Source organism: Ictidomys tridecemlineatus, chromosome 3 (assembly GCF_052094955.1).
Source record: "Ictidomys tridecemlineatus isolate mIctTri1 chromosome 3, mIctTri1.hap1, whole genome shotgun sequence".
NCBI lineage: Eukaryota > Metazoa > Chordata > Mammalia > Rodentia > Sciuridae > Ictidomys > Ictidomys tridecemlineatus.
The window spans coordinates 179,857,596-179,871,282 of record NC_135479.1 but is presented as its reverse complement, the minus strand read 5'-3'; the positions used below and the strand labels follow the sequence as shown (position 1 = coordinate 179,871,282).

The following is a 13,687-nucleotide window of genomic DNA, read 5'->3' as shown; positions in this document are numbered from 1 at the left end:
TTGATGGAGATCATATTATCGGACCTAAGTTCAGCTGCTCACTGCTTGAAAGCCAATACTTAGGACATGAGAGATGATGAGAATGAATCAGTTTCGTTCAGGGATGGCCTGATAAGATAGAGAGACTATGGTCCATCAATGCTCCATTTTGGGGAACTCAGGTAAGTGAAAGGGGTTTTATAGGGAGAAGTGAAGGGAACTAAGACAGTGAACAGGAAGGCTGCATGGTGAACAGAATCTTCATCATCCAAGACATGTCTTCTTTTTTCTCTGGCCTAACTTGAACATCACAATTGATCTTGATTCCTGGGACTAGTTACTGTGTTTTCCTTAAACATATGTTGCCTCACCACAATTTATGTGCTTTGTGTTAGTCTATACATAGGATTGAAAAACAAGGAGAGGCATTACACATTGAGATGTTATCTGAAGGTCATCAGATATATTGGGTTCTGTACATGGAAATGAAAGTTAGTTAACATCTTAGAGATTAGCTGGTTAGTTAAGTGATCCATGTTTCTGTTGTAGAAAGACATCTTTTCATAGTTCAGGTTTTACTGCTGTTAAATTATGAGTCATCTTTCTTGATAATCAGTAGATTTTATTTTTCTGTTTAAAGGAACATGTTAAATGTGCTTTTTAGACCAGTCCTTTTACATTTCATTGTAACTGTACTCTCTTAGAATATGAAGTATAATATATTGAGATAGTATTTAACATCAAGTAAAAAATGGGAGTACTGACAAACATCTAAATAAATATGTTATCAAACCACTCTTAGAATCTTTGAAATAAAAGAGTTTATTGGACCTTACACATCCTGAATCAAGTTGCCACCACATCCAGCATCAATTATAGAGAACAGGTGGCAGAATGTCTACTGGACCTCTAACGAAGAGTAATTTTATAATGAAAACTTGAGGAATTAGCAAATGTTTTTATATTGACTTGCAATAAGAGAGTTGGAATAATGTGAGTTGGGGAAAGCTTTGGAATAAAAAGACGGATAAGAAGAAATAATTGTTGCTTTTGGGTTGGTTGTGATGGTAAATAGAATGTGGTAATGCTTAGGGAATAATGATGGAATTTTCGATATAAGGTTCTAACATACATTCAGGATTGTGAAGTAGGTTTTTGTTATTTTGTTGTTGATTAACTTCCCCCATCTCTCCTCATCTCCATCCTCTGGCCCTTGTAATTAAATTTAGGGGATCTCTTCTTATATGTATTTCTTGCTTTTGAAGAATTTGTAGCCTTGTGATGATATGAAACCTAAAAAGAAATAAATCTAGTGGAAAAGAAATCTGGCTTTAAAAAACATTAAATATGTCTCTACTTTTTTCATTCTAGATAATTCATTCTGAATTATCTAGAAGCCAAATCATTAAATGTATGTTTAACATAGTGGCTGCTTAAGAAAAATTGAAGAGCAATTTATTTGTTTTAGTCTATTCCTATTGTTTCCCTATGAAAAGATGTTTTACTCTCATTTTCTACTTACCATAATATGTTTTAAAGTGTTATAATCATAACACTATGTAACATTAGATGCTCTGAGTTTATAGCTTGGAACTGTTTAAATATTAATAGGTCTATTAACAAGTGTGAGACTGTGGAATATACAGTAGTTAATTTTCTTTATTTTTCCTTTTATGATATATAGTGATAGTTAATGTACATGTAGTTATATAAAACTAAGAAAATTAAAATCAAACTGTTATTAAATTTCATGTTTTTGTCATAACACTTTCTTTTTTTCCAACCATCAAGGGTTTAGATTGGTATAGCCATCTTTATTGATGGTTGGAAAACTAGGTGTCCAGTAATATATTTTAATTCTGACACTAATTATTCAGAGTTAGAGTACACTTTGTAGAGCAAGGACTCAGTCTAACAGGAGTGCCCCATCCCAGATGCCACTTGCAACTCCTAGGTTGCCTGCCACTCATGCTTCTTTCTGACCAGGTGTTCCCACAGCTTACTCTCCAGGGTTGATAATTTGATAGGACTGCTCTCAGAACTCAGGAAAGTGCTTTATTTACAAATACTGGTTTATTGTAAAGAATATCACTCAGCAACAGTCATATGGAAGATATATAGAACTAAAGGAGAAATGCAGAGCTTCCGTGCCCACTCTGGGTGTGCCACCTTCCCATCACATAAATGTGTTCACTGCTGTTAGGAAGCTCTGAATCTCTTTGGCATTTTATATCCAAGTCTCTGAAATCCTTCCACCCTTAAGGTACAGGGAAGGAAAGGGGCTGAAAATCAAATGTTTGATGTTTCTGGTGTCTAGCCCCATCTTAATCCCACTTCCTCCTCCAATCCACACATACAATAGCATACTCATATGTGGTAGAAAGGAGCTTATTCTGAAAGATAAAAAGGATTTGTTATCATTTAGAATATCCCAAGGGTTTTAGGCCCTTTGTGTCAGGAACCCATAATAAAAACCATATTTATACTTTTGATTTTACTAATCTAGTGATTAAACAATGTGTATTGATAGAATTTTAAATCTTAGCAATCAAGGCTTTATCAGCTGTGTACACCTATGTCAATTATCTGACCACAGTTAACTTGTCAGTATAGTGACTTTGCTTTCCTGGGTAGTATTGTTGTGGCTGAAGACCATAATCACTAACACTGCACTGTCATTTTCTCTTACCAGGTGAGTTTGGGAGACTTTGGTAACACAAAGGGGTTGTACTTCATATTTGTAATTTTAGTTTTAAATTTAGAGCACATTTTCTATCAAAATAGTGGGTAAAGTGGTAAATGTCTTCATACCAGCCTGTTGGCAATGGCAAGGTTGGAAGCTTGGTCCAGAAGCAGAGAATTAGGTGTGTTTGAGTTGAGGATGTAAGAGGCTGATAATTGCTTTGAAAGGGGAAGAGTTTTTCTTCATAGATGTTTGAGGAAAGAGATTTTGATTTATGGGCTAAATTATGTTCTCCACTTTCAAATGTATGATGGTCTGATTTCAAGTGTGGCTGTATTTGGAAATAGGACCTTTAAAGAGGTAACTAAAAGTAAGTGAGGTCATAAGGGTGGGGTCTGGATTGAACTTGACTGGTCTGATGAGAAGAGGAATAGACATCAGAAAAGGCACACACAGAAAAAAGACCATGTTTGGACACAGCAAGTAGATGATCATCTATAAGGCAAGGACAATGGCCCAGGAGAAAGCAAACATAATGGCACTTGATTTTGTACTTCAGTTCTCCAAAACTGTGAGAAATATCTTTTGTTTAAGCCTCTAGTTTGTGATATTTTGTTCTGATAGTGCTGGGGTCAAAAGACAAAACCACAACAAACTTAAAGATCTTAATTGGCTTTATCTGTGATTCTAGATTGGGTTTCTAGATTATGATTCTAGATTGGGATTCTAGATTTCAGTCTATGGAATTTTATGAATAGAATTTCATAGATTGGTCATTTCAGAGTTACTTTCCTAGTTAGGCAGGGACAGAGAGATAAATAATAATCTGATAATAAATAATTAACATCAGTTACTTCAGATACCTTTTTGAAGTTTAAACTTAGAGAACTTCATTGAAACTAACTTTGGAAGTCTGGCTTTTGTCTCCTGATTTCTTAGAAAGTCAGCTAACACTTTACATTTAATGACATGAAGCATGTAGTAAGAGTAAGTCTGTTTTGATTTTTAGTGGTCTTTTGGGACCTAGTACAGGAACTTCATCGAAAGCAATGACCTCCTGTAATTTTTATTTAACTCTAGTAACTAATACATTCTGTTATTTTTACATTAGAATCCAAACCAATGCTCCATGAAACAGTAATATCTAGGAAATGTTAATAGATATTTCTTAAAAGGGATTCTTGGTTTAGTAAATTTGACAAATAATCTATAATATATTTTCCTCTTAAAGACTTGCAATGTATATTTACATATTAAACATACAGTATCTTGAAGCAAAGAAATTTTTTTTTCAATTTCAACATTTCCTAAATATTTGTCTACATAACATTTTCTCTCTCTCTTTTAAATAAGAAGTGTTTTCCATCAAGTCCTAGTCATTTTAGGAGAAGAAAGTAAGTAGCAAGAGAAAAAGCCCCCACTTTCTACATCTTCACTGTAGAGATACTATTGAAAAAAAATCCAGGAATTATACCAAAATATGGCACTAAAGAATGCTGATTATTTTAAATTAAAAGAACTTAATAGCAAACACTGGAAGAAGCTGTCTTCTTGTCTACTTATAGTCTGAACCCCCAAGGAAGAAAACAGCTACCTTCGTATCTCTTCCCTGAGCTGCCATTAATTAAACTCATATCATAGGAAAAGAAACCAGAGATTGTTGACATACTTAGTCACATACCATCATCCTCTGTTGCATTCATTTACATATTATGAGGTGTTCTGCATGCCAACTACACGTTTTCCCAGTGCGTGTATTTCCCTAGAAGTCATGTATTCGTCCCTTGACATTCCCTGTCCTCCACTTCCACAAAGAGGTATATAAATTTCTACATAGTGGGTAATAATAATTCAGATAGTTTCGAGCTGGTAGGTAACCATACTCCTGTAAATCCCCTCCTCTAAGAATTTTGTGTGTGTATGTGTGTTAAAAAAAAATGTATGCTTTTTCTCCTGTTTAATTTTTGTCAGTTTATTCCAGTGACTCTTCAGAGAGTGGAGATTTCCCTTCACACACATGTGTTTCTATATGTAATCCCTGCACATGTGTTTCTATATGCAGCCAACATCAAGAATGGGACCCAGTAAATCTTGAGCAGTAGAGGCCCACCCTATAATCTAATGGAGAAATAGGGTCAACAAAAGAGAGAAAATAGATTTCTTATAGATAAGATATAGGAGTTTGGCATCTTATTTTAAATTTTATTCCAAAAGCCCTTGTAGTTGACTGGTTTATATCAACAATTTAACCATAATAACTATTAATGTAACTACTAGTTACATATTATACTAAAAAAAGGATGAGTGCTGGCTTATTTTAGTTGTGTTAAGGTAAAATTCATATAACATTAACTATTTTAAACTGGGAAGTTCAGTGACTTTCAGTACATTCGCAGTGATGTGTTGACTACAATATATAGATCCAAGACATTGCTATTACCTCACAGTAAACACATTAAGTAGTGACTCAAATTTCTCCCTTCTTCCCACTTCCTGACAACTACCAACCTGCTTGACTTTATGGATTTATCTACTCTGGCTATGTGGTTTAAGTGGAATCATAGGTTGTGATCTTTTTTATCTGGCCTCTTTTACTTACATTAATGTTTTTGAGGTGCATCCATATTGTAGTACATTTCATTACTTCATTTCTTTTGACAGTTGAATAATATTCTGTTGAATGTATATAATACAGTTTGCTTATTTGTTCAGCTCTTCATGGACCTCTGGATTGTTTCCACCTTTATATATGAATAGTGCTGTAAACATTCATGAAGAAGTGTTTGAGTTTCTGTGTCAATTTTTAAAATTTATTTTAGCTGATACATATGAATATAAATATTATAAAAATTAATGGAGTAACATGTAATATTTTGGTACATGTACACATTAGATCAGGGAAAACATGTCTGTCTTCTTATTTATGATTTCTTCATGTTGAACACTTTCAAAATCCTTTCTTAAGAGATTTTTGAAATGTATAGTATATTGTTTCCTGTAGTTAATTACCTTATTATGTACTAGCATATCGTAACTTCTTGCTTCTAACCTTAACTTAGTGCCCACTGATCAGCTTTTCCCCCATCTCTTCTTTCCTCCTTTACTCCCCAGCCTCTGATAATCACCACACTACCCTCAACTTTAATGAGAACAACTTTTCTAGATTCTACATACAGGTGAGATCATGTAGGACTCGTCTTTTTAATACTGGCTTATTTCACTAAGTGTAATAATTTTTGTTTCCATCCATACTGATGCAAATGACAGGCTTTCATTATTTTGTGGCTGAATATTATTTCATTGTGTTTGTGCCATATTTTCTTTATTCATTGATCAGTTGATGACACTTAGGTTGTTTTCATTTCTTGGCTGTTGTATGTTATTTACTTTTTGGGTGAGTACTCCAAGAACATGGTAATATAGATGTCCCTTTCACATAGTGATTTCATTTCTTTTGGATGTATACCTAGTAGTGAGACTGCTGGATCATGTGGGTCAGCTTTTATTTTTTAATGGAACCTCCATACTGTTTTCCATAATGGCTGTACTAATTTACATCCCCACTGAGTGTGTGTGAGTTTCCTTTTTCTTCACATCCTCATAGACACTTATCTTTAGTCATTTTAATAGTAGCCATTTTCATTAGGGTGAGGTAATATTTCATTATGATTTAAATTTACATTTTCCTGATAATTAATGATGTTGAGCATTTTTTTTTCATATACCATGTTCTTTTGAGAAGTGTGTATTAGGTCTATTGTGCATTTTTAAATCATGTTATTTTTATTCTTTTGCTTTTTTGCTCTTGAGTTCTTTGGAGTTCTTGTGTGTTCAGGATATAAATCTCTTGTCAGATATATAATTTGGAAATATTTTTCCAGTTCTATAGGCAGTCTTCATTCTGTTGCTTGTTTCTCTATGCATAAGCATTTTGGTTTGATATAATCCCATTTGTCTATATTTGCTTTTGTTTTCTGTGCTTTTAAGGTCTCCTGTTTAAATTCTTTTGGGTAAATATGCAGGAGTGGAATTTCTCTATTATAGGTTATTCTTAGTTTTAATCTTTAAGGATAACCACACTCTTATCCACAGCAGCCAGATCTTTTTACATTCTTACCACGAGCACACAAGGGGTCCAGGCAACACATCTTTATGGACAGTTTGTTCTCCTTTTTTTTTTTTTTTTATTATAACCATTCGAGTGGATGTGAAGTGGCTCCTCATTTCCCTAATTACAAATGATGTTTTAGATCTTTTTTATGTGTTTGTTGACTCTTTGTATTTTCTTTGCGAAAATATCTATTCAAGCCCTTGTCCCTTTTATATTTGGATTGTCTTTTGTTCTTGAGTTATACAAATTGTTTATATATCCCAAGTACCAGATTCTTATCAAATATGTGTTTTTCACTCATTTTCTCTCAATCTATAGGTCATCTTTTCACTTGATAATGTACTTTTTCAGGCACAATATATTCATTTTTATTTAGTCCAATTTATAAGTTTTTTTCTTTCATTAAAAGCTTATGCTTTTAATGTCATATTTGAGAACTCATTGCCAATTCTACGAAGACATGAAAATTTACATCAGTGTAGTCTAAGAATTTTATGACTTTAGCTCTGATATTTGGATTGTTGATCTTTATTGAGTTAATTTTTGTACATGGTGTGGGGTGTTCTTTACCATGTGGATGACCAGTTATGTCATTTTAAGAGACTGTTCTTTTGTTGTTTTTGTTATTTTTAATCTATCTCTATTGAAAAGATGCTCCAGTGAAGTGGACAGTATCACTGGTTCAAGAGACAGAATGCTTTGAGTCCAAATGTGATGTCATCACTTTTACCACCTATGGGATGTTGGCAAGTTATTTAACTTTCCTAACACTCAATTTGTTATATATAAAATAATGCAAAAATCAACTCTATAACATTTTGAACATCAGATTTGTAATATGAGTGAAACACTTAATAAGATTCCTGACAATAAGAAATCAATGTTGGCAAAATTAACAGTGACATTGTGTTCCTTTTAAGATATTGCTGTTATATAACCCAAATATAGCACATCAATCCTAGGTTATATGTCAATTTTACCAAAAGTGGAAATAAAGAATCCAAATGTATTGAGGTAAGTTAAAAAGAGATTATGATTGAGTGGACACATACAGTATATTAGGGCATTTTGTGAATTATTTATTCCTTAAAACAATCCCTATTTTATTAACAAAATGAAAGCTTTAGAGTGTTAGCTAAATTTGCCAAGATATAATTAATTGTATAATAAAGTGATAGAGGTGTGATGCAAATCCACATCTGCCTCATTAAAAAGTTTCATTATGTTGTGACTTACTGTAGGAAAAGAAAAAGGCAATAAAATATGAGACATGCCTTTCTTTCTGAAATTCCTATAGCACTGGAGTAGGAGAGATGGTTTGTGTGATATGTATCTACCATATAAAATCATGTACTAATTAAAAAAGGGAATAGTTCATTTTGATGTAATATGTACTTGTGGTTAAACCTCAGACTATCATATTTCCATTTATCTTCTGTCAATTCTTTATAATCAGTATTTATAATCCATGGTTTACTATTTCAGTAATTTTTAGTGTATTAAATTGAAGGAAAATTTTTAACATCTACTAAAGCAAGGCTTTTTTTTTTCCTATTACAATGTCTTAGTCCAGTATTTTAATGAAGTAAATTGTATAATGATAAATTCGCTTTTTGTGTGTGTGTGTGCTTCTCATAGATGTAATAAAGGAACAGAATCGTGAGTTACGAGGTACACAGAGGGCTATAATCAGAGATCGAGCAGCTTTAGAGAAGCAGGAGAAACAGCTGGTAAGTAGAACATTAAATTTCAGTTTAACTTTTCAAACAAATTTGGAAATTGGTATCAGAATCATTAGCTAACTAGGAAAAAAGCACATGGCAGGTGGTAAGTGATTTACTTCACTTAGAAATGATATTTAATGCTTTCCTGCATTTTCTGCTTACGTTCATTATGTTCTGCTTTCATCATAATTCTGTGTATTCTTCTGAATATAGAATCAGATTATTCTTCAGTTTGTGAAAATCAAAAAATGCTTCTCAAATAGAATTACCTTCTTTTTAGTTAACTGCAAAGATAAAATTGTCACAAAAAACAAGAGAGTTATAGAAAAGTTAAAATAATTCAGAGGTGTCTTATGATATTTTAAAGATCACTATGTTTGTGGCAGTGGATAACATTTTTTATAAATTACATCTATATTATTGATGTTTCTAAATGTATATTGCTTCAGATGTTTTTCTATAAAGCAGTTTTATTGAGAGTATAATTGACATGCAATAAACTGTACATATTTAAAAGGTACAGTTTGATATGTTTTGATATAAGTATTAACACCTGAAAACATTACTGCAATTTATGTAATGAACAGAGCCATTGTCCTCAAAAGTTTTCTTATACCTTTTGAAATACCTTTTGCACATCCCTCCCTCTCTTTCCTCAGTGAGGCAAATACTGATTTGTCATTGTAGATTAATTTATTTTTCTAAAAATTTATATAAATGGAATCCTATCTGAAATCTTATGGCTATTTTCAGCATAATTGTTTTGAGGGATTAATATTGTTACATGTATCAGAATTAATTATTTGTTATTCATGAGTGTTAATCCATTATGTGGATATTTTTCAGTTTGTTTATCCATTTGTTGGCCTATGGACATTTGAGGTTTCCCGGGTTTTAGGTTGTTTTGAATAAAGTTGCTATATACAGTCAAATGAAGTTTTGTGTAAATATTTATTTTCATGGGGGGTTTTCTAAGAATGAGTTTTTACTGGGTCATATGATAAATATATGTTTAACTATTTTGCAAAGTACCTCTAATATTTTCTCTTTCCATTAACAGTGTAGGAGAATCACAATTTTCTGGTAGGAACGCATTTCCTAATTCACAAATGATGCTCAGTATCTTTTTATGTACTTTTTTGTCATATATTTATCTTCTTTGTGAAAGCTCCTATTCAGGTACTTTATTTTACCTATGTTTTTTCATCTAGGTGTTTTCTTATTATTCAATTGTGGTAGTTCTCTATATATTGTGGATATAAATTCTTTATTCAATGCATATTTCGGAAATAAGTTTCTGGTCTTTTACTTCATTTTCCTGTATGTTTGGGGGGAACCAAAGTATTTTATTATTATTTTCTTCTTTCACTAGTGCTTCTAGTGTCTTATGAAATCTTTGCTTAACCCAAAGGCACTAATACTTTCTCTCATGTGTCCCTTAGAATTATCATAGTTTTAGTTTTTACATTTAAAACTGGGAACCATATTGAATTAAACTTCACCTTGGTGTCAAATAAGGTTCAAGGTTTTTGTTTTTGTTTTTTTGCATGTGCAACTTGAGTTGTTCCAACATGATTTGTTCCTGAAATCTTTCCCTTATCATTTTTATTGAAAATCATGTCCAAGCATGTAGGGGCATTTCAGGGCTCTATGCTGTTTCATTGAACTATCTGACTATATGTAAGTCAATACCACACTGTTTTTACTAATATTTTTGATGGTAAGTTTTCAAGTTTAACAGTATTAATCATTCGACTTTGTATTTCTTTTTTACATAATTGTTTAGGCTATTTTAGGTGCTTATATTTCCATATGAACTTTAGAGTAAACCTGTCAACCACAAAAACAATTAGATTTTGATTGGATTACATTAAATATGTAAACCCTTGGGAAGAATTAACATTTTAACAATAATAAGTCTTCCAATCCATGAATATTTTATGTCTGCATTTATTTAAATCTTTAATTTTTCTCAGCAGTGGTTTGTACTGTTAAGTATAGGTCTTGTACTTCATTTTTTATATTTATCCCTAAATATCTCAGTGTTTGCTAAATTTTTTTTATCATTTTTAAGAACAAATTTAATTTCTGACATTTTTCACTAGTATATATACAGACACATTAAATTGCTGTGTGTTCGTTTTGAATCCCATAGCCTTCCTGAGCTCATTTATTCTTGTAGCCCTTTTGTAGATTTCATGAGATTTCTTTTTATTTCCAGTGGTATTTTTAAAAAATTTATTTATTTTAATTAGGCATATACAACAGCAGAATGCTGTTGATTGTACACAGAATGCTGATTCATTGTACATAGTTGCAGCACAATTTTTCATTTCTGTTTGTACACGATGTAGCATCACATCATATGTGCAGTCATACATGTACCTATGGTAATAATGTACATCACATTTCACCATCTTTCCTGCCCCCATAGCCCTCACCTTTTCTTCGTCCCCTTTGCCCAATCAAAGTTCCTCCATTTTTCCTATGCCCTCCCCCATTATGGATCAGCATCCACGTATCAGAGAGAACATTCGGCCTTTGGATTTTTGGGATTGGCTTACTTCACTTAGCATGATATTCTCCAGTTCTGTCTACTTACCTGTAAATGCCATAATTTTATTCTCCACTTTCTTTATCTATTTATTTATTGAAGGGTATCTAGGTTGCTTCCACAGTTTACCTATTGTGAATTTAGCTGTTATAAGCATTGATGTGGTTGCATTACTCTAGTATGCTGATTTTAAGTCCTTTGTGTATAGACCAAGGGATAGCTGGATCAAATGATGGTTCCATTCCAAGTTTTCTAAGGAATTTCCATACTGCTTTCCAGAGTGGGTACACCAATTTGCAGTCCCACTAGCAACATATGAGTGTGCCTTTTCCCTCCACATCCTCAGCAACACTTATTATTGTTATAATTCTTGACATAACTACCATTTTGACTAGGGTATGAAATCTTAGAGTAGTTTTGATTTGCATTTCTCTAATTACTAGAGATGTTGAACATTTTTTCATATATTTGTTGATCAATTTGTATATCTTCTTCTGAGAAGTGTCTGTTCAGCTCATTAGCCCATTTATTGATTAGGTTGTTTTTTTTGGTGTTAAGTTTTTTTGAGTTCTTTATATATCCTGGAATGCCGCAGTCTGGCTGGGCACAATTCAGGAGCCACTTGTCAAAAGAAACAAAATTTACTTTTAGAACACACACACACCACCACAGCTCCTCAGGAAAAACCCTCAGAGACCAACTGCCACCACTGGCTTCCCACAAGCCACTCAACCTCCCCCCCCTCCTGCTCTTGAGGCTGACTGGCTGGGTCGCATGGGTGGAGCCAAGAAAAGTCCCCCAATGGGCAGCTCCATGGTCTGAAAGGGCAGGGAAACAGCCCAGTGAGCATCACCGCAGAGGAGCCAATCAGTTGGCAGCTAGAAGTTTGCTGGGGCTGCTGTGAGCCAAACATCAGCTGGCAGCTGGAAGTTTGCTGGCAGCTAGAAGTTTGCTGGGGCCCCTTCGGCTGTGGCTCTCAACATCTCCCCCTCTCTGTTTAAACAACAAGCATGTGGCTTAGGGACCGTGCTTGCCTTAGGTTGTCCAATAGTACATATGGTCCTTACCCATCATCGGATGAGCTGACCTCAAGCCATAATAGTGGGTACATTTTGAATGATGTTATTTGTTAATGTCAAACCTAATTGATCTAGGACATCTCGTCCCCATAAATTTATGGGAAGATGATCCAATACATATGGTTGTATAGTTCCTTCACATCCTTCAGGATCCTTCCAATCTAATACCATTGCACTTCTATGGGGATTAGTCGCCACTCCTAGGCCTCGAAACGTTTGAGTGGCTTGTTGTAATGGCCAATGTTTTGGCCATTCTTGACGAGAGATGATGCTAAGGTCTGCACCTGTATCCAGTAGCCCATTAAATTCATGTCCTTGAATATTTAGTTTTAGCATGGGGTGAGAATCTAAATTTAAAGAAAGCATAGCCCAATCTACACCTGTGGAGCCTAATCCCTTGGAACCTCTTTCTACAGTACGACTGGAAAATTTATCATGTAGGCTGGGTATTATTAGTAACTGTGCTATTCTATCTCCTGGTGAAATTACTGATATACCCTTTGGAGAACTGGCTATAATTTTTATTTCACCTTCATAATCGGGATCAATTACCCCAGGACTTATCATAAGTCCTTTTAGAGTAGAAGAACTGCATCCCAATAATAAGCCTACTGTTCCTTTGGGAAGAGGTCCTTTTACCCCTGAGGGAATGATTTGAACTCCCATCTCTGGAGTTAGTACTGTTCTGGCGGAGGCGCAGATGTCCAATCCTGCGCTTCCTCTGGTTTGTCCAGTGAGGGATTTAATGGACAATGTGTCCTGGGCACTACCCTGATGGGGTTGCTGGGTTACTCCAGTGCTCCGTATATTTGTGGTCTTGGGCCCTGGAGCACTGGGCCCCCCTGTCCATTTTTTGGCAATGGAGCCCAATGCCTTTCTCCATGATATCGTGGATAGACACCTGGTCCTTGTTCGTTTTTTGATAATGGAGTACCCTCTATGGTGGTTTGAGAACAGCATTCATTAGCCCAATGTCTCCCTCTACGGCATCGTGGGCAAATACCCAGTATTCTACTCCTTTGATGCCTAGTTTTTTAAACCCTCCTCCTGTGGGGCAATTCCTTTCCTTTTAAAATGTCCTATTTGTCCACAATTGTAGCATGTTTTTGGCCTGGCATCTAAAACCTGTTGTACTGCAGCTGCCACGACTTGCCCTTGTTCATTAGTGTCTCTACATAATTTAATATATGTGTTTAAATCTTCATGTTTCCATGGTCTAATGACTTCTCTGCACCAACGATTCGCTTGCTCATAAGCCAGTTGTTTTATTAATGGCATTGCTTGTTCTGTATTCCCAAAAACTCTGGTAGCTGTTATAATAAGCCTATCTACAAATTCAGCATAAGGTTCATTAGCTCCTTGTATTACCTTAGATAATTGACCTTGTAAACCTCCATGTCCTTGTAAAGTCTTCCACGTCCTAACCACATCTACAGCAATTTGTATGTATACGCCAGGATCATATGCAATTTGTTGCTGCTGATCCTCATAAGGTCCCTTTCCTAACAACATATCTAGATTTCTCTGAGGATAACCAGCTGCTGCATTTCACCAACC

The 13,687-nt window shown here is 34.3% G+C and overlaps 1 protein-coding gene across 1 annotated transcript in view; it reads left to right on the top strand.

Annotated features, from left to right (window-relative positions):
- Positions 1–13,687, top strand: part of Chmp2b (charged multivesicular body protein 2B) — a 37,605-nt gene that overhangs the window by 9,095 nt on the left and 14,823 nt on the right. The window contains exon 2 of the mRNA XM_013362340.4: positions 8,412–8,503. Within this exon, the coding sequence (XP_013217794.1) occupies positions 8,412–8,503 (92 nt within the window). The remainder of the gene's footprint in view (positions 1–8,411; positions 8,504–13,687) is intronic.